The sequence below is a fragment of the Polistes dominula genome, unplaced genomic scaffold (genome assembly GCF_049000335.1).
Source record: "Polistes dominula isolate Pdom_NZ unplaced genomic scaffold, Pdom_raw_medaka contig_12, whole genome shotgun sequence".
Lineage (NCBI taxonomy): Eukaryota > Metazoa > Arthropoda > Insecta > Hymenoptera > Vespidae > Polistes > Polistes dominula.
In genome coordinates, this window is record NW_028301116.1 from 4,044,376 (window position 1) to 4,069,884 (window position 25,509).

Genomic DNA, 25,509 nt, shown 5'->3' on the forward strand with positions numbered 1-25,509 from the left:
AAATAAATGGTTATATATTGATAAGAGATTTTTGGTTAGAAACCTAGTTTTTAACAATTGTGTGTGAACGTGTATGTGCTTAAATTTATTATTGAAAAGTTTTAATAAAATATAATAATATACTTTTATTATTATTATAACTGTTTAGTATTATAAATAATGTTATTATTTATTTTTAAAATAATATATTTATAAAATTAATAATTTATACAATATTACAATCAATTAATGGATTTGTCCTGTTAAAAGTAGTTTCTGTTGGATAACTAAAATGAAACAATAAACATGATTAATATTTGGATAGGCGACAACCAACAGACACTGTGCTATTGACTCTAAAAGATGAGGAAATATCGTCAAGATTCCTTAAACCCATAAAAGTGGGAGAGTAATAAAGATATTAATATAATAATTATATTTTTTAATTTACATGTTAGCTGTTTTTATGCGATGCATATAAAGTTAATGATAAAAGTATATAAACAGTATATAAGTAAATACAATGTTTGTTTTCCTATTACTATATTTATATATGCATATGATAACAACCTAAAATATTATTTGACATATTTCTATAAATTAAAAACACTTCGATAGGTGTTTTAGACTTTTTTTATATAAAAAGAAAATATTAAAATCGATGAGTGCTTTATATGGTGCACAATGCTAATTTTCAATGTGATGTATTACACTGGTTTTCATATGTTAATGCAATTAGCAGCCAGCTGCTTGTTTAAAGCGAGCATTGACATCGTTCCAATTAACAATATCAAAGATTGCTTTTACATAATCCGGTCGTACATTTTTATACTGAAGATAATAAGCATGTTCCCAAACGTCGATACCAAAGAGTGGTACGAGACCAGTTGTAGCTTGTAGAGGATCTTGATTCGCACAGGTTGCAATTCTGAGGGACTTAGATTTCGGATCATATCCAAGCCATCCCCAACCAGAACCTTGAACGGCTATGGTACTTTCTGATAAACGTTTCTTCATCTCTTCGAGAGAACCAAAATCTTTTTCTATCTGTTTGATAAGGGTACCTGTCAAAACATTCATTTATATTACAATTATTTTCTAAAATTAGTCAATTTAAGTATCTTATCATGAAAAAAGATTGGAAGGTCAAAATTGCATAAATAAAAAAAGTATGATAATATTATAATCAATTATTTCTTTTTATATTAAATTTATAAATTTCTACTAAATTTTTCAATATTTTAAAAAATAGATAAGACAAGTGGTAGATTATTTTTGAACTAATTAAACCTTTGCACTATAACAACGTTTGAGTCTTGTGATATGCTTTAAATGTAACAAACATGGGTTTTATTTGGCATAATTTATCAGAACATAAATATAATATTGATTAATCATTAAAAAAGATTATATATTCTGAAAATAACTTTTGTAATGATTTTATTATACCTAAATAATATATTTTTTAAACATACCATCTGGATTACCACCATGGGGTGACAGATTAGCCCAAAAGATACTATGATTAAGATGACCACCTCCGTTAAATTTAATAGCAGGAGCAAGCGCAATTTGTGTATTTACATCACCTTTGGCGACAGCTTCTTTCATCTTTTCTTCGGCAACATTTAAATTGTTAACATAAGTCGCATGATGCTTAGAATGATGCAATTGCATAATTTCTGCACTTATTATTGGTTCCAATGCTTTGTATTCGTAAGGTAAATCTGGTAGGGTATGTTTTAATCTTGCACATTGTTCCTTACTGTAAAAATATAATAAAATAAATAATTACACAATTAATTATATAATATTTAATTATTTAAACTAATAACGAAACTAAATATTTGATATCATAATTATTAAACAAACATAGTATGATCAATAAATAAAAGTATGACATTTTGAACAAAAATACTTTCTACGGATACTTTAGTACTATAATGTTTATACATTTTTTATTTAATTCAATTTTTTATTTAAAAAATGAGTCCAAATATAATGCAGAAATGGTATCAGGTATTTGAATGAAATGCGGTTGATGGTAAAAAGGGTTAGAAATTATGTAATGCTTAATGCACAAATGAACAAATTCGATTACAAAGTAAAATGTATAAAAACATACGTGATATTAGCTGTCACAATTCTCCTAATAGCGTACATTGTTGTTATTGTATAAAAAAAGAAGAATTCTTAGTAATTATTACGTTTTGAGTTTAAGCGAAGTAGAACCGGTTCTCGTTGACGTCTCGCGAAGCAGAATGAGCTCTGCAACGAGAGCGAATGAAACTAATAAAGACAATCTGTGAGTAAACGTAATTTCCATATGATAAATTTCCTCTTAAATCAAATGATCAATGTTGACTTTATTTTAACGGGACTTCCCTGTTACGAAATTGACAATGAATGCATTCCTTAATTAGATTATAACAATAAAACCAACGATCAAGGAAAAAGTCAATTTATAATTTAACAGGAAACCTTAAATAATTATTAAATTCTTAATAAATTTTAGTAATTTATTTATGATCAGATAAAAATAATAATCTTTTAATGAATTCATTAAATTGTTTCATTTTTTTTTCATATTTACCTATTTAATTATTCTTTTTTATTTTTAAATAAATTTTTAGCATAATTGCAAAGATTATTATAAAATATACTTATTTTTTGATGTTAATTGAAATATTACAAGATAATTTTAACTAATAATTTTGTATTTACATTTATAAATTTATTTTAAAATATCGCGCCTAAAAGTAGCTTTTATTTTCTTACTCTGTTGGTAACAACGATTGGTAGTGCCATTTATCTGTAAGGAAGATAAACTTTTTTATCGATGATTATCGACTTATCAATTTTTGCAATATTTTTTTTTTTTAATCTTTTTCTTATTACCGATGTGATACTTATTGAAATTATAAAACGTAATTAATTCATCATTGCACAGAAGTAAAAGTATTTGTTTATTTCTCTGTTATTTTTTTTTTTAATATTTAGGTACAATCCACACAAATATATACAAACAGTACTGGTCACATATACAACAATATTTTGTCAATCTTTTTAGCTCACATTTTAAATAGATATTCGCAAGCGAATATTACGATGATGACATAACGATATTGCGATCTATCGTTAGTTGATATTATGTAAAATATAAATCAGATCACATAGTACTGATCTGACTAATTCGCATATACATATACATGACTATTTCACGCCAGATCTGAAATGAATCTTTCCAAATTCAATTTGATTAGGTAGACAAAAAGCATGACAATTTTTAATATTTTTTAAATCGTCACGATTTTATATCGATATACAGGTTTTGCATTGCAAATTTAATTATTCTCAAATCAAATTCATATTTTTGCAAATCAAATTAAACTCGATTTTCAAAAAGATGAATTTCATTTGTAAAAAGTTGAATTTGGAACGCAAGAGCTGTAAATTCACGAACAATACATTTTCGGTACATTTCGTGCGATCTTTCCTTTTTTTTTTTTAATTAAATTAAATTAAATTAACAAATAGAAATAGATAGAGAAATTGTTCGAAGAAACATTGTCAAATGATTTCCTATATAATAAATATTAAATTATAAATATTATATATCTACAAAAATATCATTTACAATCACACACATATTTTTTGTCCGATGAATAAATTATTTATATATATATATGTATATGTATAGTAATAAGAAGCAGAACACATGGAAAGTAGAGTAATCTGTTTATAATCGTCAATAAGAATTCTCAATGTATCGATATATAAAAAATGTTATCCATGTTAGTACACATAATTATGTGCACGATTATAAAATACATGTTACATTTGTCATTGTCAATTAAATATAATTAATTACAGAAATATATATATTTAATCAATAGAAGTCTTTTTTTTTACGCTTCAAATTAATTAATCGAGAGATGCAAATGCATTCGTGTTATTTAGATAAATAGATAAATAGATAAATATTCGATACAAGAGATTACATATATTGCACTATTTCAAAAATTATGATTTTACTTATGTAGAATAAAAATATCAAAGTATAGTTGTATACAATTTTATTTTTAACTATTATTTCAGTTTTTTTAAGGAAATTTTATAGTTTTTCTATTTTCACCCATACAACGATGCAGTCGGTGGTATTTGTTTTTATTTATTTTTCTTTTCCTTTTTGTGCTTTTTTTTTTTTTAATATTCTCTTTCATAATTCGTTTTAATACTTTTCCAACGAAACACGCGCAATTCAATTGTCAGTGAAAATTATTTCTCAAAGTTAGGAATAATGTAATTAGTATTAAAAAAATATTTGTCTTCGAAAAGAAATACGTGGATGGGTTGAATAAAAGTTTCTGAGCCTAACGTGGAGACAAATTTTGTGATTTTTTTTCTTTTCTAGATAAGAATAAGCTCAAAACTTTTCAACCCAACCTCGTATATTCGTACAAATGAAATTTTATAAGGACAAACGCAATTATTTATCGGCAGTTATTTCTTTCCTTCATTTTTTCCCCCTAATTTCTTATTTTTTTTTTCTTAATTGTACAGGGAATTATAATTGAACCCAATTATTTATCGTGGTCTTAAATGTTTCGATTATGTGGATAATATATATATATCTCTGTATAACTTGTTTATACTTTTTTGTTTATACTATTATTATTATTATTATTATTATATATGACATTCTCGTATTTTCAAACTTTTCGCTAAATATCAGCTAAATATTTACCTATGATTGTGTTTTTTCTTTTTTAGTAATCAAGGCTCGAATCTAAGAACTACGTGGGTGGGTTGAAAAGTCTTGAGCCTAATATAGAAACTATTTTTTTCCAGTTAAATTCACTTTTTCCTTTTTTTCATTTTTCGACATAGTCTGTGAAAACTGGTTTAGAAAAAAAAATAGGCTCAAAATTGTTCAATCGATCTTTTGTAATGTCGTCAAAAATTATATTCGCAATAATACACAGTGAGCCAAAGCTACAATGGAATGTAATCGAAATATAATGCAATTGTGCACTCGTAAGTGTATTTTTATGCATTTAAGTAAATATTATAATGGTAATTATTAAAAACTATGCATTACTAATACTTAATGTTCAATAAACATAAGAAATAGAAACACACATAAGTAAGTCACCAATATCATCGAATCTCATTCTTTTATAATGTACATTTTTCATTTCTTAAAAATTATTTCACCACGACATTTTTTCCTTCATTTGATAATATATTGTCATATTTCCATCTTACGTTTAATTGTAAGTTTATTTTGTTCTTCCACTATACCATATACATTTACCTTTCATTGTCCTTTGTTATAATTTTTGTTTCATAGTGGCCCCCTATTTTTTATATTTCTTCTTTCTTTTTTCTTTTTTTTTTTTGGTTTCCTTTTCTCTTATTTTTGTGCTTGATACGCAATGGATAAATAAAAGCTATTTATTTATTTATTATTAGTATTATTATTATTATTACTTACTCAATCATTTAAGTGGGTGGGTTGAAAAGTCTTGAGCCCAATATTCTGTTCTTTTTAGTATTCTTAGTTCCTTTTTTTTTTTTTACATTGAGGCTAAGAACTTTTCAAACTAATCCTCTCGTTAATTAGAATAGTGGAATACTGATACAACAAGGCAGTACAATCGTTACAATATTTTTGTTTGTTCTTTTAATTTCTGTGATATGATATTTTGAATCATAGATTATACACATTTTATTTCCTTCTACTTTCTCTTTTAAACTTTTCCTTTTTTCTCTGTTTCTTTTAATCGTATTTAATATATTCATTGAAAACCCACTTTTTATTAGTAAGCCACTTAGTAAATGATGCTTTAGAACATGAATTCAGTAATCTTACTCTGTGTATTTCTATCAGATTAGAGCAACAATGATATTATTTTTTTTATCTCTTACATGAGACACATACACACTTGTATACAATTTCCTTTTTCTTTGTTTTTTTTTTTTTTTAAATATATATTATATGTATATGCATATGTATAATTTTCAGATTATGTGTGCGTTTGGGATTAGTTATAATTTCGTTAAGAATAAATTTGTTGTTCCCCGAAATTATTTATCATTATAATATGTTGATTGACACGCACGTTTTGACACGTTTTATCTTAGAGGCCACAATTCTAAGATTAAATATAAAACAACATAGCAACGCCGGTCACCGATGACCCCCGTGGTTTCCTCTGATCGATAGAACAAACGATGGTTATTGGTGACAAACGTGACAATCAACATGTTCATTTCATCATCATCATCATCATCATCATCATCATCATCATCATCATCATCATCATCATCATCATCATCATCATCATCATCATCATCATCATCATCATCATCATCATCATCATCATCATCATTATTATTATTATTATTATTATTATTATTATTATTATTATTATTATCATATATATCTATTATTATATATTATTATTATTATATTCATTTTTTAAATAATTTACGAACACAAAAATGGAGAGGAAGCACAAATAAATAAATGAAAGAACGAAAACGCGAGATAATATTCATAGATTCTTTTTTTTGGGGGGAAAATAATCAGTAATAAAAATATTCGATTATTTGTATAACTCGACGACGTGTTGTTGATTATTATTAATTAAAACCTAACTACCAGTTAATATTACTAACGATTATTACTCGATCAATTAATTGAAACGTAATCTAAACAAAACGCGTTTTTGTTTTTCTTTCATTTAATTACACAATAGCAACATTCACAATTAGTTTTACATCAAATGGGGAGTTGCGGCAGATTACAAATGGAAACAACCCCCTCTTTTCTTAGAATATTTCAAATATTTTGTTTCTTATTTTTATTCATCATTTTTATATTATTGTGCCTTTATTTTTTAAATGTTATTAAGGTTTTTTTTATGGATATGCACTTGACAAAACTAATTTTGTTTTCTTCTTCATCTTTATAATTTATTTTTTAGGCTAATTCTAAATTATTTGAATCATTTGCCTGGTTTTTCTAATTCTAAGATTAAATGAGTTCTATCATTTAATTAGAGAGACAATTTTTTTCCTTTTCTTATTGTTATATACACTCAATGATCCGATTATTTATATATTAAATATTAACAATTAATAAAGACAATCATTTTTATATTAGTCAAGGTAATTATGATAGTGGCCTATGTCAATAAATTATACAAATTTATTAGATCATTTATTTTCTAATATAAACTTAAAATATTATATTAATATTAAAATATTTAATTTAAATAATTTAATTTAAATTTAAATAATGATTATTTTATATATGGAATATAAAATATATTTTATATTCCTCAATCACTTTAAATATTAAATTAATCATAAAATTCATTTGTCCATATTTTTTGATTTTTTAATTTAGACCACTGTCATAATTATCGGCACAAGTATGCGTTTATTATCATATTATTATCATCCTATTAATTGTATCTGTTATGTGGCAGGAATATATAATATAATTAGTACCAGATAGAACATAAAAAACATAGATCATCTTGTTTGTATGATGCGAAATAATGAAATTCGTTGTTCAACACGATTATCATTTATTTCATCAATGTTGTAGAAGGATGAATTTTAAGTCAAATGAATCACAGATATTCATTTCATTTCATTTCATTTTTTTTAAATATAGTATGATGAGGATTTATAGGCCAGTTGTTACTTTTGAAAAATAAAAACAATTTCTCAGTAATTGTTTTAATAAGTTCGTTCTTGTGCGAATTATGGGTCATCCATCTTTATCTTCTTCTTTTTAAAAAAATTACATTTATTAGATTCGCGTAATAAGATTTTACTTTTTGACTAATTGTAAAACAAAAACTTAAGTTTATGAGAGATAAAAAGAAATAAACCAAATGAAGAAATCATAATCAGAATTTTGATAATTTGATAATTTGATAATTTGAATAGAAAGTGTGCTTAGTTTATCATTTTAAGATATGAAACTGTAATTAGTGTTGTTAAAAAATTCTGGGCCTACCATGTTAACCTTTCACAAAAAAAAGTAGTTTAATTTTTGCAATTTAATAAATCAACTTATGGTACACCCAATATTTATATTAGATCAGCCAATAAATATATTTAGAAATACTGAATCTATGCAATTTTAATTGTGTTATATACTTAAAAAAAAAAAAAATGATTGTGTGTGACTAATCTAATAATAAATATTAAGAAGAAAAACAAAAAATTTATTCGTGATAAGTTCGTTGATTTTTCTTCTTGATATTATTGTCTTCCTTAGTGGAAGATTGCCAAGTTTCTTCAGCCAGGCTACCATACCTTTGTACACCTGGGAATGGTTGGCCTATGCTTTGTGGGGAATAAGAGCTGCTTTGTAATTGATAATAATTACCAGCTGATATTGATTCGCATTGATATTGATCATCGGCAAGTACATTGCTGTAACCAGAAAATGAGCTACATTGGGATGACGAATATGATGATGAATAACCACGTTCGCTTAAACTTCTATAAGGCCCCGGATGATGGAGCCTATCCTCTTGTCAGACTGCTGTGTTAACTGCAACGTTAGTTATGTATTCGATGTCACCGATACTCTTAACACGACGATGTTTCTTTCCAACGGTGATCTCGGGTGCCGGTGAATTACTTCTCACACTGTTCATGTATTGACATTGACTAGCTAGACTTCCGGTATCCGATGAGGAAGATGGCGACGCCTTTTCACTTTTCGGTCGCAGACCAAACGCTCGACTCAACGAACCCTGCGGTAAACAATTGTACAATAAAATATTACTTTATTTTTTTATCATTCGTTTATTTTTATTATTCAATTGGATAATTTTTTTTTTTTAGGACACTTCTATTTATTTGGATAGTATTTTTTAATCATTTTTTTTTTAGGGGAGTCAGCATTTTGGTAATAAATAATAATAATTAGATGTGACTCTTGTTTTTTAATATGAATAATTATTTGTCAGTATTTATAATAGGGTATGTGCATTGATATTTTATAAATACTAATCAACTATTTATAATTAATTAATTTACGTAATACAGACTAATTCTATTTGCATAATGATATTTTTATTATAAATACTGACAATTTATTTCAAATACTGATCCATTAAATAGCATAATATTGTTTTAATTATCTTCTCACGATAGACGAAGAAGCTACGAGTAAACACAAGCACTTTACATACTTATTGGATTAATTATCCAAATTAGAAACTAAGGACAGAGACAGAGGATTTCTTTAAGGAAATTATTAAACGCTATTAGATGTTTTTTTTTAAATATGAAAATGAAAATTTATTAGAATGAATATTGATGATTTCATGTTAATAAGGATGATGAAAAAGTTTTGATTAATATTGTATCTTTTCTTTTTTTATGATAAAAATTAATAAAGAATTACTTTTCAAAAATACAATTAAGTTTTCTAGGTTAGTAAGTCACGACGACAAAATTAAACAAATTAAAAAGCAAAAGCACGTGCGATGATGCAGCATATTTTATTATTTCCCTTTTTTTATTTTTTTATTTTAAGTCACACATTAATCCTAGACCAACAAATTTTACGTTAAACAAAATTTTTAAAGAGAAAGAAAGAGAGAGAGATAGAGAGTAAGGGATAGAGAAAGAATAACAAGTACTATACGAGAGAAAGAATGATAGAAATAAATTAATGTATAATAAAATAAATACACGTAAGATAAAAGAATATAGAAAGGTATAAACATATACTGATTTATATGATTAAAAAAAAAAAAAGAAGAAAAGTTGATTAATTTATTGAATTTTTCTTAAATTTTTTTTGTTTATTGCCCATACCTGTGAGTTCATCCACGATAACTAGTAAAAAAAAGGCGAAAGAAGGTCGATTAAGAACCCACACAACACGTTTTTTTATTCCACATTGAAATTATAGTTTATATTTACATAATCGTGGTGTATCAGGATGATTAAGGCTAATGGAACACCTTCCGTCATTATATATTCCAAAGTGATTAAATAATTATTGATTTCGGTAATGCGTATGCAATAATAATTTTATATAATTCGAATATATATATTTATATATTTATATATATTTCAATATCTACAAGGTGTCTGAAATTTTTCCGATCAAACGATGTAAATGTATTTTCTGTACAAAAATAAGATAGCAAAATGTTACATAAGTACATAAATCATTTAAAATTTCATATAAATGTTTGTGAATATTCGACATCATGGATTATTTTAACTTTTTTGTACGAGTTTATCTATGACGTTTTATTATTTCGAAATGATTTAACTAGCCCTAATCGAAAATATTTTAAAATTAAGAATAAATCATACGGTAATACTCGAGGTTGCTACAAAAGAATATTACTGCAAATTTCTTGCTAGAATAATCAAACATCATTCAAATTTTTCGATTATGCATTAACAATTATGTGAAACAGGTTGGTTTGATCTAACACCGGTGTCATACTTTAATTCGCATAGGTGTTCAATTCTTTGAACGAAAAATTAGATGATTTACTATTTGTTTTTTATATTTGATTTAATTTGTTTATAATATTTTAAATGATTTACGTTTATGTAACACTTTGTTTTTATTTTCGTGCATAAAATATGCTCATATCGTTTGGTAGAAAAAATCTCGGACACCTTGTATATACCGTGTTGTTATTATTATTAATATTATTATTATTATTATTATTATTATTATCACGTTAGCTCGCTATAATCTAAACTTTTTGAAGGATGCTGTATTTTTAATTAATCTCGTACAAGGCAGGGTCCAATCAGATACACAAGGACGACACACGTATATTCCTACACGTATATGTATATATACAGAGTTTACAGAGTTTCTCGTCCGATGATGGTGCATTAAGATGCCAGAGTTACACGCACACGATTAGACCATTTAACGGTGTGACAAACATGGCTTACAGACGTTATTTACGATTAATTATTTTAATTAAATAGTTCGTTATATCGTGTGTAAGGAAAATGCTTTTTCTTTCTTTTTATTATTTTTTAATTTTTTTTTTCTTTTTTTTCTTTTTTTTTTTAATTCTTCATTTTTCTTCAATCGAGAGTAGTTTTCTTTTAGATATAATAATAATAGTAATTATTATTATTGTGTTATTGTTGTTGTTATTTGTTAGTGTTAGTTTTAGTATTTTGTTTGTTTGTTTGTTTATTTGTTTTTTAATTAGTTTTTATTTTTACGTATTATAGCATGAGCGCGAATCTAGGCCCATGAGTTCGATCAGTCTTCTTCTATTTGAAAAAATTTAATTCGTAATTTTTAATAAGCGAATTTATGGTTAAAGAGACAAGAATATATACGAGCAAGTTATACTCGTGCCAATAATTGGGACAGTAGATTAATTATAAGTGAAATTATTGAAATTATATATTTTATAAATTGTTTTAAAGAAATTTGAATATAAATTTTTTCCCATTTTGTGATTTACAATTAGTACAAAAAAAAAAAAAAATGAAAAAAATATTGAGCCTATGATTTTAAATTGTAATAAAAAATAAATTGTTAAATGAATTGTTTTTTTAAATCTTTTTTTGTAATTTAATCGGCACACTTTACACTTCATTTTAAATATTTTCTTTTTGTATATTTGTGCGAATCGATAGAGACATTTTTAAGGATAATTTTATAAACCTACAATCACCCTCTATAAAAATTAAAAACCCGATGAACAACGAGTTCATTTATTCATTTTCAAATTTCTATCCTTCCAGGATGGTTCAAATTTAATAGGTTAAGTTTTTCTTTTTTTAACTTCGAATCTTTTTGTGCTCTAAATATCTTTTACATTTACCTTTTTAGATTAAAAATCATTTTTTGTCTTTTTTGATTAACTGGTTGATTGTTTAGCAAAAATAATGAAAAAACGAAGCAAAGAAGAATGAATGGAAAATTATTTGATTTTATTTAGAAGATTCATGAAACGCAGTGAAATAAAAATCAGATTAGAAATGAATTCTAGCTCATAGCTCACAGCACAAATACAATTGAAATTAAATTAAGAAATAAGAAAATAGATAAATATTAAAAAAAAAATTATTTAGAAAAATATAATACAATTTATTTGTGTTTATCGGGAATAGATTTTTGATCATAAATATATCTCCGTGCATCGAGTTTAAAAATGATTAATCAAGCGTTGTGTTATACAAGATAATACCAAAATGGAGAAATTGTGATAGCCAAAAGGGTAAGTAAGATCAAAAAATGAAATAAAAATTGATGAAACTATGTACAAGCTATATTAAAAAAGTCTATGAACATGCTTATTAAAATATAATAAATTAGACTAGGCGAATTATGAAGCGAATAATGAACGAATATTATTGGATATTTTTATCTATAACACATGCATTTTTATATTATTCGTTAAACATGCGTGAAAATGAACAATATATTACCGCTATTTAATCGAAATACCCATTTTGTTATACTGTTATGTGTTCTAAATAACTAAATCAATCAATGAGACAAGTTATGCGAAATTTTGAATGCATTGTAATTGCAAATTTTATGATACGTACTTTGAATCATTATAATTATCATAAAAATATTATTTCTTTTAAAGGATAACACTTGTTATCAATGATTTATAATAAAATTTTAATTAATGGGTCATATATATATATATAAATTATTATTATATATTTATTTTTTATATTTATATATATTATTTTTAATCTTTAAAATAATATATATTATAAAATAAAATAATATATATTTAATTAATTTAATAAATTAATATTATTTATTAAATAAATTAAATTTGTCAGATAAACTAAAAATTATACTTAACAAAAATTTGAATATAAGCAAATTATATATACCTAATATATATTTAATATTATATATATATATATATATATATATATATATATATATATATATATATATATATATATATATATATTATTAAATAATATAATAATAAATTAATAATATATTTTTAATATATAAGCAAATAACATCTTACCTAATTAAATCCCCACTTTCTACTCCAAAAAAATATTTTACATTAATTACAACTTGTCAACAATGATTGAAATAGAATAATAAACAATTTACAAGACACATTTGGTCTATATAAATACAGAAAATGATTAATAATAATCTAAACAAGACAATAAACAATACAAATATATAACTGTAATAATCCTGGTAATCCTAATACAGTTGTAAACGGACGAGACTCTTGTATCATTATTATAATACATTACCCTGAGACTGGATCTCCGTCTATCAACAGTGCCAACATGATTAGCCGTCATATGAAGAGCCGAAAGTGATGTTTGATGGTGTTGATGTAGTGCTGCTCTGCTTCCACGATTTAGACTACCTCCAGCGCTCATGGTACTCATTTGACGACCTCTGACAGTGCTGCCCTTGGGGACCACGTCCAGTTGACTTCTACACATATGCACACCACGCTTCATGCACACCTCTGCGTACACGCTTTCTATTTCGCTTTAAAATATGCACACACTTTGGCGTCTCAGCGGGCACACATACACGTTCGAATACATACTGCAGCAGACCTTTTTCTATTTTTCACTTTTTGTTCCTTTTTTTCCTTTTTCTTTCTTTCTTTCTTCTCTTTTTTTAAAATCTTTATTTCATTTAGGAATGTTTGGTGATTATTATTTTTTGTTAAGGTCGATCGAATTGTATTGAAATTTATTGTGTTGTCCGGAGAAGTTCGTGCCGATTTTGATGGAAGATTGAAATGTTTTGCAATTTAAGTTTTTTGTTTTTGTTGGTATATATTTATTAAATTATATATAAGTGCCATTCTGTTTTACAATCTTTCTCTATCTTTAAGAGTAATTTCAAAATTTTTTTCCTTCCAGAACTTTTCAAGTTTTTTTTTTAGCAAAAGAACTTTAATGCTATCTACCGGAAATCGGCACGAATTTTCCGGACAACCTAATAAATGGGAAATGATTGATTGGTCATAACTTTTTGTTATGAATTGAAATTAATTTTTTAATACAAAAACATATTTCATTGGTTGCTGCAGCTGCTCGAGAATATATAAATATATATATATGTAAAGAGAGATAGAGAAAGAAAGAAAAAAAATGTAATTGATATTTTTTTCAAATGAATATCTAGTTACAACATAAATATACATACACAAGAGAGTGTTCTGTGCACCATCGATAATATATGAATAAAAATGATAATATATAAAAATATATATATATATATATAGAATATGATTAAACTCGATACTAATGATCGTTCTTTAGGTTTAATTGTTTTTTTTTTTTTAATTATGAAACGATCATACCAGCATCGGAGTATTTAATAATCAATCGGATTTGGAATTTGACGAAAACATCGAACAGCAAAAAAAGATGTATATAGATATATATAGATGTATATATATATTTATATATAAATATATATATATATTTGAGAGAGAGAGAGAGAGAGAGAGAGAGTGAGAGTGAGTGAGTGAGAGAGATAAATATTAAACTTAGCTAATCAGGAAAATAGATAATAGGAGCTAGAAATGCACAGTGATGTTATCCATGGCTAGTCATGGGTTATTAATTCATTAATTATAATCCCATATATATAATATATTGCCATTTAAAATTTTTTAATGGAATATTGAGATGGAAGTAAATAAATGAAAGAAAAATGAAAAGAAAAAGGAAGAAAAGAATTGTTGATGAAAATATTAAAAAAAAGAAAAAAAAACATGTCCGTCCAAGGATTACACCACGATCACTAGTATTAGCATGTGCTGTATAATAGCGCAGTGCAGTGCAGGCAGCAGCTGTGGGCTACGGCTCAGCTATAATAGAAACATTTAAAATGGAATTTCGCGATAGAGGGGACTGTAGACTCCTGTTATATTTTGTTCTGTTCATAATGGTGCCAAGAATATAATATTATATATATAGAATATTATAATAATAATATTGTACAGTGAGACACTTTTTCCGAGTGTTTAGGATGTTTTGTATATGTACATTATGTCGACTGCATTGTATTGTATTTACGTGTGTGTATACCCGATATTACCCCAAAATATGGCATGTGTGAAAACGATCAAAGATATTTTATGCCTACTTTGTACCCCAATTGACTAACGATTATTATTATTATTATTTTTACTATTATTTATTCTTTTCTCTCTCTGGAAATTTTTTAATTCTTTTCCTCACACATTTTTTTTCTATTTCATACGTTTTCTTCTTTCTTATTATTTTTTTTTTATGTTGCTTTTTGTTTTAATTTTTACTAAATCTTTTTTTTTTTTTTTTTAACCGTGTAAAAGCTCGATTTGTCAATGATAGTCGAAGCGAAAAAATTTGCCATTTACTACTTGTTTAATTTCTTAGGCCTATTATTATTATTAATAATATTATTATTATTATTATATTTCATTACTGACAATGAGTCATATCGTGAGTTAGATTTTCTTTCTTCCTTTCTTCCTTGCTTACTTGTTTTATTCTTTTAATTACAAATTGTAATTTTTGTGAATTGTTCTTTTTTATTTATATATATATAAATATTTAAATATTCATCGTTAAAGAGATAAGCTTTGATGAATATGATATGCACCCAAAAAATGTTTATTATGAAAATAGAGACATTAAAAAAGAAAAAAAGAAAAAAGTTATGAATGATTTAAATCGCTAATTTTGTCTATCAATGAATTTACGTTAATTAATAAAGATTGAAAATTTGCTCTCGAAGCTAAATTTGATGCGTTGTAGTTTAAACTCGTCGATAAATTGTGCGTTCATTAAATACGAATTTATATAAAGTGTACATTGTCCGCTCATTCGTATATACGTATTTATGTATTCATTTATTTATATTTATATATGTTCTTTCGAAGTTTTCGATATTTAACAAGCATTTTATATTCTATTTTATTTTTCTCTTTTTTTTTTATTTTACTTCATCGACAAACGAATGATTTTTAATTTGCATGACGCGATCTCATTCCTCTTTTTGAGATATTTTTCGTTTTTTTTTTCTCTAGAAATACGATATCACATGAACGAGCATTTCTATTATATAAATAAATGAGATTATGTGTTTTTATAGTATATTAGCAAAAAAGAAAATCCTTGTTTTTTTTTTTCTTTTAAATTACTTTTTTCATCGTTTCCATCTCTTTTTTTTTTAAATCATTCATCAAAACTTGATCTGACGATGAAACATTTTTATTTTTAAATAATTTTTTTTTGTTAATAATAATATACGAACAATGGAGCGGCACTAATCTCAATTGCATAAATTTAATAATTTAATTATCATATACCGGCGTGTCTATTATTATTATTATTATTACTATTATTATTATTTTTAATTTTTAATATACTGGAGAAAATGTGTGTGTGTTTTTTTATCCTATTTTTTTTCGTATGCTTCTATTTTTTTCCCCGTTTTTTCTTTTCTTTAGATTTCTCACATATGCCTGAAAAATTTCATATTTAAACGCTAACCACCGTTGTTAATTATTAGTATTATTTATATTAATGTTATTAATATTATTATTATTATTAGATACACGTATTTTTAGTTTTTATAGTTTAACGAGTTACGATTTGACGTTATCAATTTTATCAAGAAAACACTTGCATTGATTGACGAACGTTTCAGATTAATTTAAAGTATATTACCATGTATTTATGTACATAAATACTTTTGTTTTATATATATATCGATTATGCCATATCAACGATAATAATTGAAATAATTTAACTTTAACTAGTGTATGAATTTTCTATCTCAAAAAAAAAAATAAATAAAAATGATCAAAGCTGCGTTCAAATGTTTAACGAGTTAGGCACGAACTCGGTTTTTTTTTTTAATATAATAAAAAGAAAGTTAGACGATTCCAACGATAAGATACGTTCAATCGAATTCTTGTCGATGGGCAAGAAGACGTTAACACTGTGTAATTCGTTGATCGCCTAAGCAGTTGTCCGAATTTCTGCAATTGAAAAACTCAATAAATGATTTAGGAAATTGCGAATATACGAGTTTTGTGTGTTGAAAAGCCTCAAACTCTTACAACATTGATTGATTAGTTTTTGAGCTGCACTTTTGTAAAATTTAATATCCCAAAGTTTAAATATTGTTTTGAAAAATAAAAAGAATTATCGTAATTAACATAGTTATTTGTTTGTTTTTAAATATGCAGCTCAAAATTCCTGATATGATAGTGATCGCAATCATCACGTTGTTCCGAGTTATAGTATTTAAACTTTTTGTTAAAAAATCGATTATTTTTAATAAATTGTTTTCTTTTAAATATATATACTTGAATCTTGATAAAATCGTATCTCAGAACAACGTCACTATAATTAATATTTTTATCCGATATTATTTAACGTTGATTATTTACCAGAGATTGTTGATAATAGTTAGAAGAAAACTATTGTAATTTCATGTTACTTGGAAGAAGTTGAGAATTAGAAAAACTAATCTTCGAAAAATTTCTTTTTCCTAATTCTGAGATTGATCATTGAAATGATTTTTTCCTTGATTTACTTTAATAATAAAATAGTATTGATAGAAAATTGTTTAATGAGCGTTGTCCAATGTGGTCTCCGGTTGACAGTAGACAGAGTACCTTGCTGGTAAAACGAGGGCTTCAAGTTCGGCAGAAAGATGTCGCCTGATCATGTGTTTAGCAGGTGGTATACCTAATGCTGTAGCCATAGTGTCGCCTGAGAAGGATTGTTCCAATACTACGATAGCACCGTGTACACCTGAATCTAGAATTGAATTAATAGCATCTTATGTGCTTAAGCGGATTAAATCGGTTTGATCTTGAAATAAAGGAAATCGATTTACTTTGTAAATGGATTACAAATTTGATTTGGAGGAATTGATCGAATGGGGTCATGGGGTCAAGGTTGATCTTACCTTTCAAATTTTCAGCATATTCGGTCAAATCTATGTTACGAGCCCATCGTATAAACCTTTGATTGGTCCACACCAAAGGATCCGTGTCCACTTGCTCGCATTGATGTCTCCTAACAGCCAGTGCCTAGAATTTTATATTTAATTGAAATAATTAGGACTATCGATTAATCGAATTCATATAAATATTGTTCATAATTTTAGATCATCTACATTTACCTGACGATCGTAGTTTAACATTCTCAACAAATGTATCCCGTGTCCAATACTATGTTGATGAAACTTCCTCGAAACCCCAAGAAGTTTTTCCAATTCTTTTTATTTAAATGATCGAGCATACGTGCGTCGACCATATTGGTAGCAAAACTTTCCGAGTATTGTGCTAATCCAAGATCAGGTAACCACTCGGAACTAACCCAAGTGTGACCAAGTTGTGCTATGCAAGGATACCTAACCAGATTAGGATGTCGGTGTTCTTCGATAGCTAACCGCAATTTTTTTCTATGAAGAGGATGAGTCACACCTAATCCCGCTTCTAACTCTGCATCGCTTAACTCGAGAAGTACCTGAGAACATGATGTTATTTAATACGTAACATGATATTTATTAATAAGGAAGTATTACTCTGAAGTTTGTTGTTATTACCTTGCCAGATTTGATATTTTCTGCACACCTGGGACCATATTGCGGCATACCAAGTGCAACCTCGAGCCATGCCAAAACAGTTGGTGCTCTCCATCGTTCCATTGGTACTGATGCAGCTTCTCTTAACAAACGAAGCTTCTCGGCATAACTTTCTTCGGTTAATGGCGACGACCATGCTCTATAAGGATCGAATCCTTCTGAGGATTCGTTAGCTCCACTACCACCGCTGGAAGTGTTCGCACTTTTTCGATTTCGTGATCGTGCGAAAACCCTAGGCGAAAAAAACAACAAAAAAGATAAAAAAGTTCTTTGAACAGTATTCCAATGTTAAATGTTAAACTATTATAGTTCAGCCAGTTATAGTATACTCAAAGAAAGATTTTACCTTGATATGGAACCCCATGTACCACCTCGTGTGGCGGAAGAACGTGAATGTGTTGTCGGTGCCGCTACAGTTGGTACTTGTTTGCTTCTTCTTGGTTCGGGTTCTAAAGGACTCGACAATTGTTCCACCGATCGCGATAACGAAGTGTTGTCTGTAGATCTTGAAAATGCATTCAGTGGTGACAGCGTGGGACTACAATCCTTTGGTGTCGTAGCTGCTGAAAGACAAATTCTATTTTAACTAAATTGTATTTATTATTGTCATTTGTTGTACGTAAGATATTTTATAATAAGGTGTATGTTGTGTATGTGTTAATCTACTTTTCACTTTTTTTCATTCTGAACGTGTTTTCTTTTTTAATACTATCAATTTTTTTATGATTTGTTATGTCACTCTTTACTAGCAGCAGCAGCACACACACACACATATTCAAACGCATTGTTGCACAAGTTAGTCGACTATTCTTCATATAATATTATAGGATTCTGAAATAATTAATTATTGATCGTTGAGCTCAACGTAAGGGGGAGCGGGTCTTACAATTCGTGCAATATTTCCTTTTCACTATAATACCCTAACGATTTTGTTATAAATTTTTTTTTTATAATTTATATACTTCAGAGGAATAGAAGCATGCGCATGCAATTGGTTTTTGAACGATTATCAAAGATCTCCTGGCATCTCCTTTAAAACAAAAAAAAAGAAGCAAATACGACTTAAGATAATCGAACTCCTTTGTTCTCGTTATTTTATCCAAGGAAATCGATAAGAGAAAAAATCAGATCACGAAAATGTATATATATATATACGATGATGTGGAAAAATGTTGACAAGTATTTGCTGATAAGATGGATCATGTTGAAAATAAACACGACGAGTACCGATTATACTTTGCCACTTACACTGATACATGTGGGGAGGTGCTACGGAGGATACCACTGAGATGTTGTCCATGTCGGGACCGCTTCCTTCGATCGTAATAGTCGGTGTTCCTGCGCGTAAAATAGTATATAACGAACATAAATTAAACAATAAACAATAATTCATGTAATAACACGAATTTCAACATCATTTCCTGTTGCATGTCGAGACGTAGGAATATGAAAATTAAAAATATTATCTTTCATTAATGAATTAATGATGAAACAAATGCAAACCTCCATTTATATATATTTCATGGAGTCATGTACGAAATGGAAAACTTGAGTTCCTGATAGTTCGCAACATTTATGGAAATTTTAATTGGAAGAGTATATCTGGTTGATTAATTTAGTAATTTCAAAAAAAAAAAAAAACAAATAAACTGATTTTCTTTTATCCACATTTTTGTACTTTGCAGTGCCCTGTTTCATTGAATAGTTAACACAATTATGAAACCTTGCACATATACATGTATGAGCAATAAAATAATAGAAAATAGAAGCCAACGTTAATAAACTAATCGAGAAATTGGATTAATCGATCAAACCTATAATTCTAATAGTTTTCTATAAATAATTGTAACAATGACGAATCTTGTAGTTCTTCTCTCATCGATTTTATCATAGTTCGATAAAATAACTGTTACAAATCCAAGTTGTAACTCCAACATTATCTCAATACGGCTTTCTAATTCCACAAAATGAATAGGTCAGAGAAATCTTAGAAGAGCTGTGGCTAATCCTTACGAAAAAAGTAACCTATGAACTATAACAACAAGTTGGAAATCATTTTCATGAATGGACAATAATAAACGATGGATAAGGATAAGGATGAGTGACGTAGCTCGGTAGATTTTTACAACGATCAGTGCAAACCGATAATTCTGTTCCTTTCGAGCACACCTAACTTATTATTAACGGATGAGTTACGAGTTTGAACGAAGACGTGGGCTGAAAAGAGATACGACTTACGAGGAGAAGAGATGGTCGTCAAACGAACCAATCACTAGAACACATTCGAGCGTGTCATTTTACTAATAATAATAATAATAATAATAATAATAATAATAATAATAATAATAATAATAATAATAATAATATTAAGAGAATGGACATCAGCGTGCTTTGATAATAATGTTGACGAACAATATTAAATAACAGATTATTATACTAACCGATGTTCAACAAAAGCTACGTCAACTAAATCAATGAATAATGCGTTTCAAAGTGCGTATACGTGCGCTAATTTAAAAATATTTTTTTTTAACTCGTGTTAGTATTTAATGTGTGTGTGTGTGTGCAAAAAATGTGTATCATATTTGTGTATGTGACAAATGAAAAATTGAAAAAGACTTACCGTCAGTTGTAGAATCTGACAGATTTCCACCGATACTGGTTGCACCACCACTCTCTCGATCGCTGGATCCACGCACACCACTATCCGCACTACAGCTACCACGATCTCCGGCTTGTCCACCCGAGGAAATTGCACCTGTACCACCACCACTCATATTACTGGCCACCCCTAACTCCGTAGTCCCTATGGGGGGCTGAGAATTGATATGAGGGATGATACCACTACCACCACCAACACCAACACCAACGCCACTGTTACTTCCAGCACCTGGAGTTGCGACCCCATTAACTGTGCCACGTGGGAAGGACACTAAAGACTCCTGATCGCTCAAACACCCACCACCGCCACCGCCACCGCCCATCAATTGTCGTTGAAGCTGTCGATCGAAGATAATCGCTTAGTAAACAATACGTGTATGCCTATGTGTACTGCGTTGTAACATAAATTCGTCTAGTTGTTTAAATTAGGATTTTAATCAAGAAAAATATGAGACTATAAACTTTGACGTTTTTAAATTGTTATAAACATTCCAAATAATCGAATATTTTTCTAAATGTAGTAAAATGAGACGAACCTATGATTACAATCCCATTAAGATTCAGTTAGATTTGTATACCTCTTTGATAGTAGCACGTGCATGAGATAATGCTACTTCTTTGTCAGCCAAACTCGCAGCAAGACTTAGACTTCGATCCGCCTCATCTCTTGCTGCTCTTAGAAGACTCCAACGTTCCCTCTCTCGTTCTCTTTCGCGTTCCTCCGAGGATATGCCACCATCCTGCTGTTGAAAACGTCCCAACGTAGCTTCGTTTTCTCGCATACGCTATAATCCAAATAAATTAAGAACCAAATACTAAGAACCAAAAAGCAAACCATCCAAACGAAAAAAAATTGTACGACTAAATCAATCTAATCGATAATAGATCACCTGTTCGTAATTACGTATAAAATCACGCAGTTCTCGTTCCTTGTCTTCAAGGGTACCGTACAAAGCTTTCATCTGATTGAGCAGATCAAACTTTTCAGCCTTCAATCGTTTACGATCGGCTTTAAGAGCCTGCAAGGTTTCCTTCGTATGTTGCAATTCCATTTCGAGGGCGACAAAGCGTGCCTCTTCCTCCAAAGCCGTATCTTCTGCTCCGACCTCGCCACGGGCAGCCCCGCTGAGTAACAATCTCCTCAACCTTGCAACTTCGGCCACTAATCTTTCGTTTTCCAATCGCAGTCTTCTAGCGCTAGCCAATTCCACGGCTGCACCGCTACTTCCACTGCCATGAATAATCGTCAATCTTGAATCAAGCACGCTCTCGTTGCAAATTCCTATAACATAGAAAACATAGAAATATAAATATGTACAGGTAATAATTTTAAACAAAAAACCTTACCCAAAGAATTAGCAGGTGAAGCAGGTCTACTTCCAGGTGCTGGATCGGGTGGTTCATTATCTTCTTCCGGTCTAACGTCATTATCAACGATATCCTTACGAACATCAGTTTCCGGATCGGTCGTAACTCTACAAAATCTCCTCGATCTTAAAGAATCTGGATTGGTTGAGATTCGAAGCCTTTCCACGCCGGAAAGGTCGCTACAACCACGATGTAGGAAGGAGGTCCTGTTAGATGAACCCCTATCCGGGCTGGCACTTCTAGATCGTGAATCTAGATTCCTCCCGGACTCACCAAGTCGTGTCTTATCGCGATTCAAAGCGTATGACCTTCGAGTTTTCTCGCTTGGACTACGGCAGGGTGAACTGTTTCGAGTTTCTGAACAAACATCGAACGTTATTTGATCGGGATCGGTTCAATATCGAGATTGCTTTAGAATAAAGTTAGAAATGTTTAATACCAACCTACGGGACTACTTTTTCGATCTATCGGACTAGACCTATCCTTCCTATCGATGGGACTATTTTTCTTATCGATCGGACTAACGGATTTATCACTTGCCGAACTTCTCTTCTCAATTGGGCTGCTATTCGCACTGAGCCTTTTACCATCTTCCTGCGTGTGTGTTTGGGATTCGTTTGCCTCTTGACAGAGATTCGGATTACCGATACCACTGGAAGCTGCTGCTGCTGAAGCTGGTGATGATGCATTGTTGTTACTGCTTATACCACCAATGTTAGCCAGATTGCTGTTACTCGTAGTACCACCGTTATTGTTCAATGCTGCTGCTGTTGCTGTTGCTGTTGTTACCGTTCCTGATGATGACGATGTACTAGCTACAACGTCCCGTGATTCTCCACGTAAGATTGCGTTCTCTCCTCTACCACGTTGCAACTCCCCATCCAATCGTGCTCCCGTCCCTGCGTTCTCCTCCACCATGACGAACAGTTTTGTCTGCATTAAGAACAAATGGGTCACGTTAGGGATCGACTAAAACGATGAATCTTTTGTCTACGTAAAAATAAAAAATAAAAGAGCTTTTAGAGAAATTATGGTTAAGTAAACGTTTATCTGTGTGTTAACATATACCTGTGCATCTGCGAGGATGCGTTCGATTAAATCCAAGGTGGGCTAGTTTGCAAGCTCATGCTTGTGGATTTTTGTCCGTTAGTTTTCAATACTAAAACAAATAATTTGTATTTTTTTTTATTAAAACAATAAATTTCAAATTTAGGAATTTGAAAAAAAAGAATCAAAAAGAAAATGATTAACAAAACTAAAGGATCATTTTCGTAAGATTGAGTTCTCTTTCTCTGTCTTTTGTAAGACCCAGTACTACACACGTTTCACCCTACCGCCAGATATTGATTTAGTATTACGAGTGAGAAAGCTTTATTCTACGACAGAGAGAGCTTGTTCTGTTGCTTTCATATTTCCCCCCCCCCCCCCATTTAATCAATGTGCGTTCGATTTTTTATTTTACTCCTTTTTTTTTATCCTTTGGAATATGTAACAGACATAATACACGTCTGCGATTGAATAATACTTTCGTATCATCGAAACAATCGACTTATAGAATTATCTTGAGAAAAATAAAATAAAATAAAAATGAGACTAAGGAATTTTGTTCTTAATATTCATAATTCTTGAAAAATAATTAATATAAATAATATGCACATGCATACACACACACACACACACACACACACACACATTTATATTTCGTTTAAACGCTTAACAAGTTTTAAAAATCCTTTTGGTATATCTGAGCAAACAAACGTGGAACATACTCGTACTTTTTCATGTAATGAAACGAAAATATAAAGTAACGTTTGTAAATGTCGTTTGAAAATTAACTTGATTAAATTCACTTTAGGACATACGAATAGTAAATGTATGTGTGTGTGTGTGTGTGTGTGTGTGTGTGTGTGTATGTTCCAGTGAGAAAAAATCTCATGCTACTCGAATAAGGTGAAATTAAAAACGTTATGATCCCTAGTACTGTTCGAGTTCGTTGGTTGGTTCGTTCGTTGGATGGTTGGTTTGGTTTGGTTTGGTTGAATGTAGGATAGTTAAAAGAGAGTACCTATGTATTTCAGCTTTCATTTTTTTGCATCGCGTTTCATTAACACGATATTTGCGTTTGACTTCGTATAACAACACGAACGATTTATCATCATCATAGCATGTAGATAGTAAAGTAAAAAAAATTGTACGAGAGAAATCTCGTGTCATTTTTTTGCGAGCTTGGATTTTTTCGTTCTTTTTTTTTATAAATTTCAAATTTTAACGGAATCTACAAAAAATTCGTTAATTCTTCAAAAGGATTTGTAATTGACACAGATAACATAAAGTAATATAAATCGTAACGTCTGTTCTACGAATAGCGAATATTCGATATTAACTCAAAATATTGATACAAATTAAATTAATTTTTTCTTTTTTGCAAAAGTAGACATTTTCACTCTTTCAAAAAATATTAATAAAGAATAACGATTTATTTTAAAAGAAAAAAGATAAAATAATTAAACTCGAATAAAAGATGTTCGAAATTACAAAATTACGAATTACGAATTAAAAAAAATAGATAAGAATAATAATAGCTAATTGGTGTAATATAAAGGACATAAGTACAAATGTATGTAAGTGCTTAACAAATAGTTAGAGGAGTTTCGTGTTCCGTAACGACAAAGGACGATATGAAAAGGGTTATTAAAAGGAGTGTAACGAGTTAGATCGTTTTTGTCGATATGCAAACTGATAAAATATCGTTAAAGGTTACTCAATCTTTTTCATCATCGTAAATAAATGTTAATTTTAATATCGTCAATTTTATTTTAAATAATTAACTAATTAAAATGTTATATTAA

At 28.6% G+C, this 25,509-nt stretch overlaps 3 protein-coding genes across 3 annotated transcripts; all 3 read right to left on the reverse strand.

The window, feature by feature from the left end:
• Nucleotides 1–406: 406 nt before the first annotated feature.
• Sod2 (superoxide dismutase 2) lies at nt 407–2,301 on the reverse strand. The gene is made up of 3 exons (XM_015321355.2): nt 2,105–2,301; nt 1,455–1,744; nt 407–1,043 (listed from the first exon to the last, which is right to left on the reverse strand). Exons 1-3 carry the CDS (start codon nt 2,140–2,142, stop codon nt 715–717), a joined length of 657 nt encoding a protein of 218 aa, XP_015176841.1. The 5' UTR covers nt 2,143–2,301; the 3' UTR covers nt 407–714.
• Nucleotides 2,302–2,926: 625 nt separating this feature from the next.
• Nucleotides 2,927–8,543, reverse strand: LOC149031072 (uncharacterized; the record flags this gene model as incomplete). Its single annotated transcript, XM_089177035.1, has 1 exon — nt 2,927–8,543. A coding segment is annotated over one exon (315 nt), but the record flags the coding sequence as incomplete, so codon positions are not given.
• Nucleotides 8,539–23,593, reverse strand: Liprin-gamma (liprin protein kazrin). The gene is given in 15 exon segments (XM_089176838.1): nt 8,539–8,765; nt 9,838–9,858; nt 13,240–13,456; nt 17,655–17,799; nt 17,951–18,074; nt 18,167–18,267; nt 18,270–18,513; nt 18,593–18,863; nt 18,978–19,194; nt 19,880–19,969; nt 21,255–21,630; nt 21,871–22,077; nt 22,183–22,574; nt 22,640–23,017; nt 23,104–23,593. Coding segments are annotated over 15 exon segments (3,480 nt in total). The 5' UTR covers nt 23,579–23,593; the 3' UTR covers nt 8,539–8,543.
• Nucleotides 23,594–25,509: the final 1,916 nt, after the last annotated feature.

Bases quoted from the DNA above. Each gene is read 5' to 3' on its own strand.
- Sod2 (XM_015321355.2), bottom strand. From the start codon at position 2,142: ATGTACGCTATTAGGAGAATTGTGACAGCTAATATCAC. The intron at 1,745-2,104 runs GTATGTTTTTAT...ATATTTTTACAG, and splicing joins ATTGTGACAGCTAATATCAC to TAAGGAACAATGTGCAAGAT. The intron at 1,044-1,454 runs GTATGTTTAAAA...ATGTTTTGACAG, and splicing joins CCATGGTGGTAATCCAGATG to GTACCCTTATCAAACAGATA.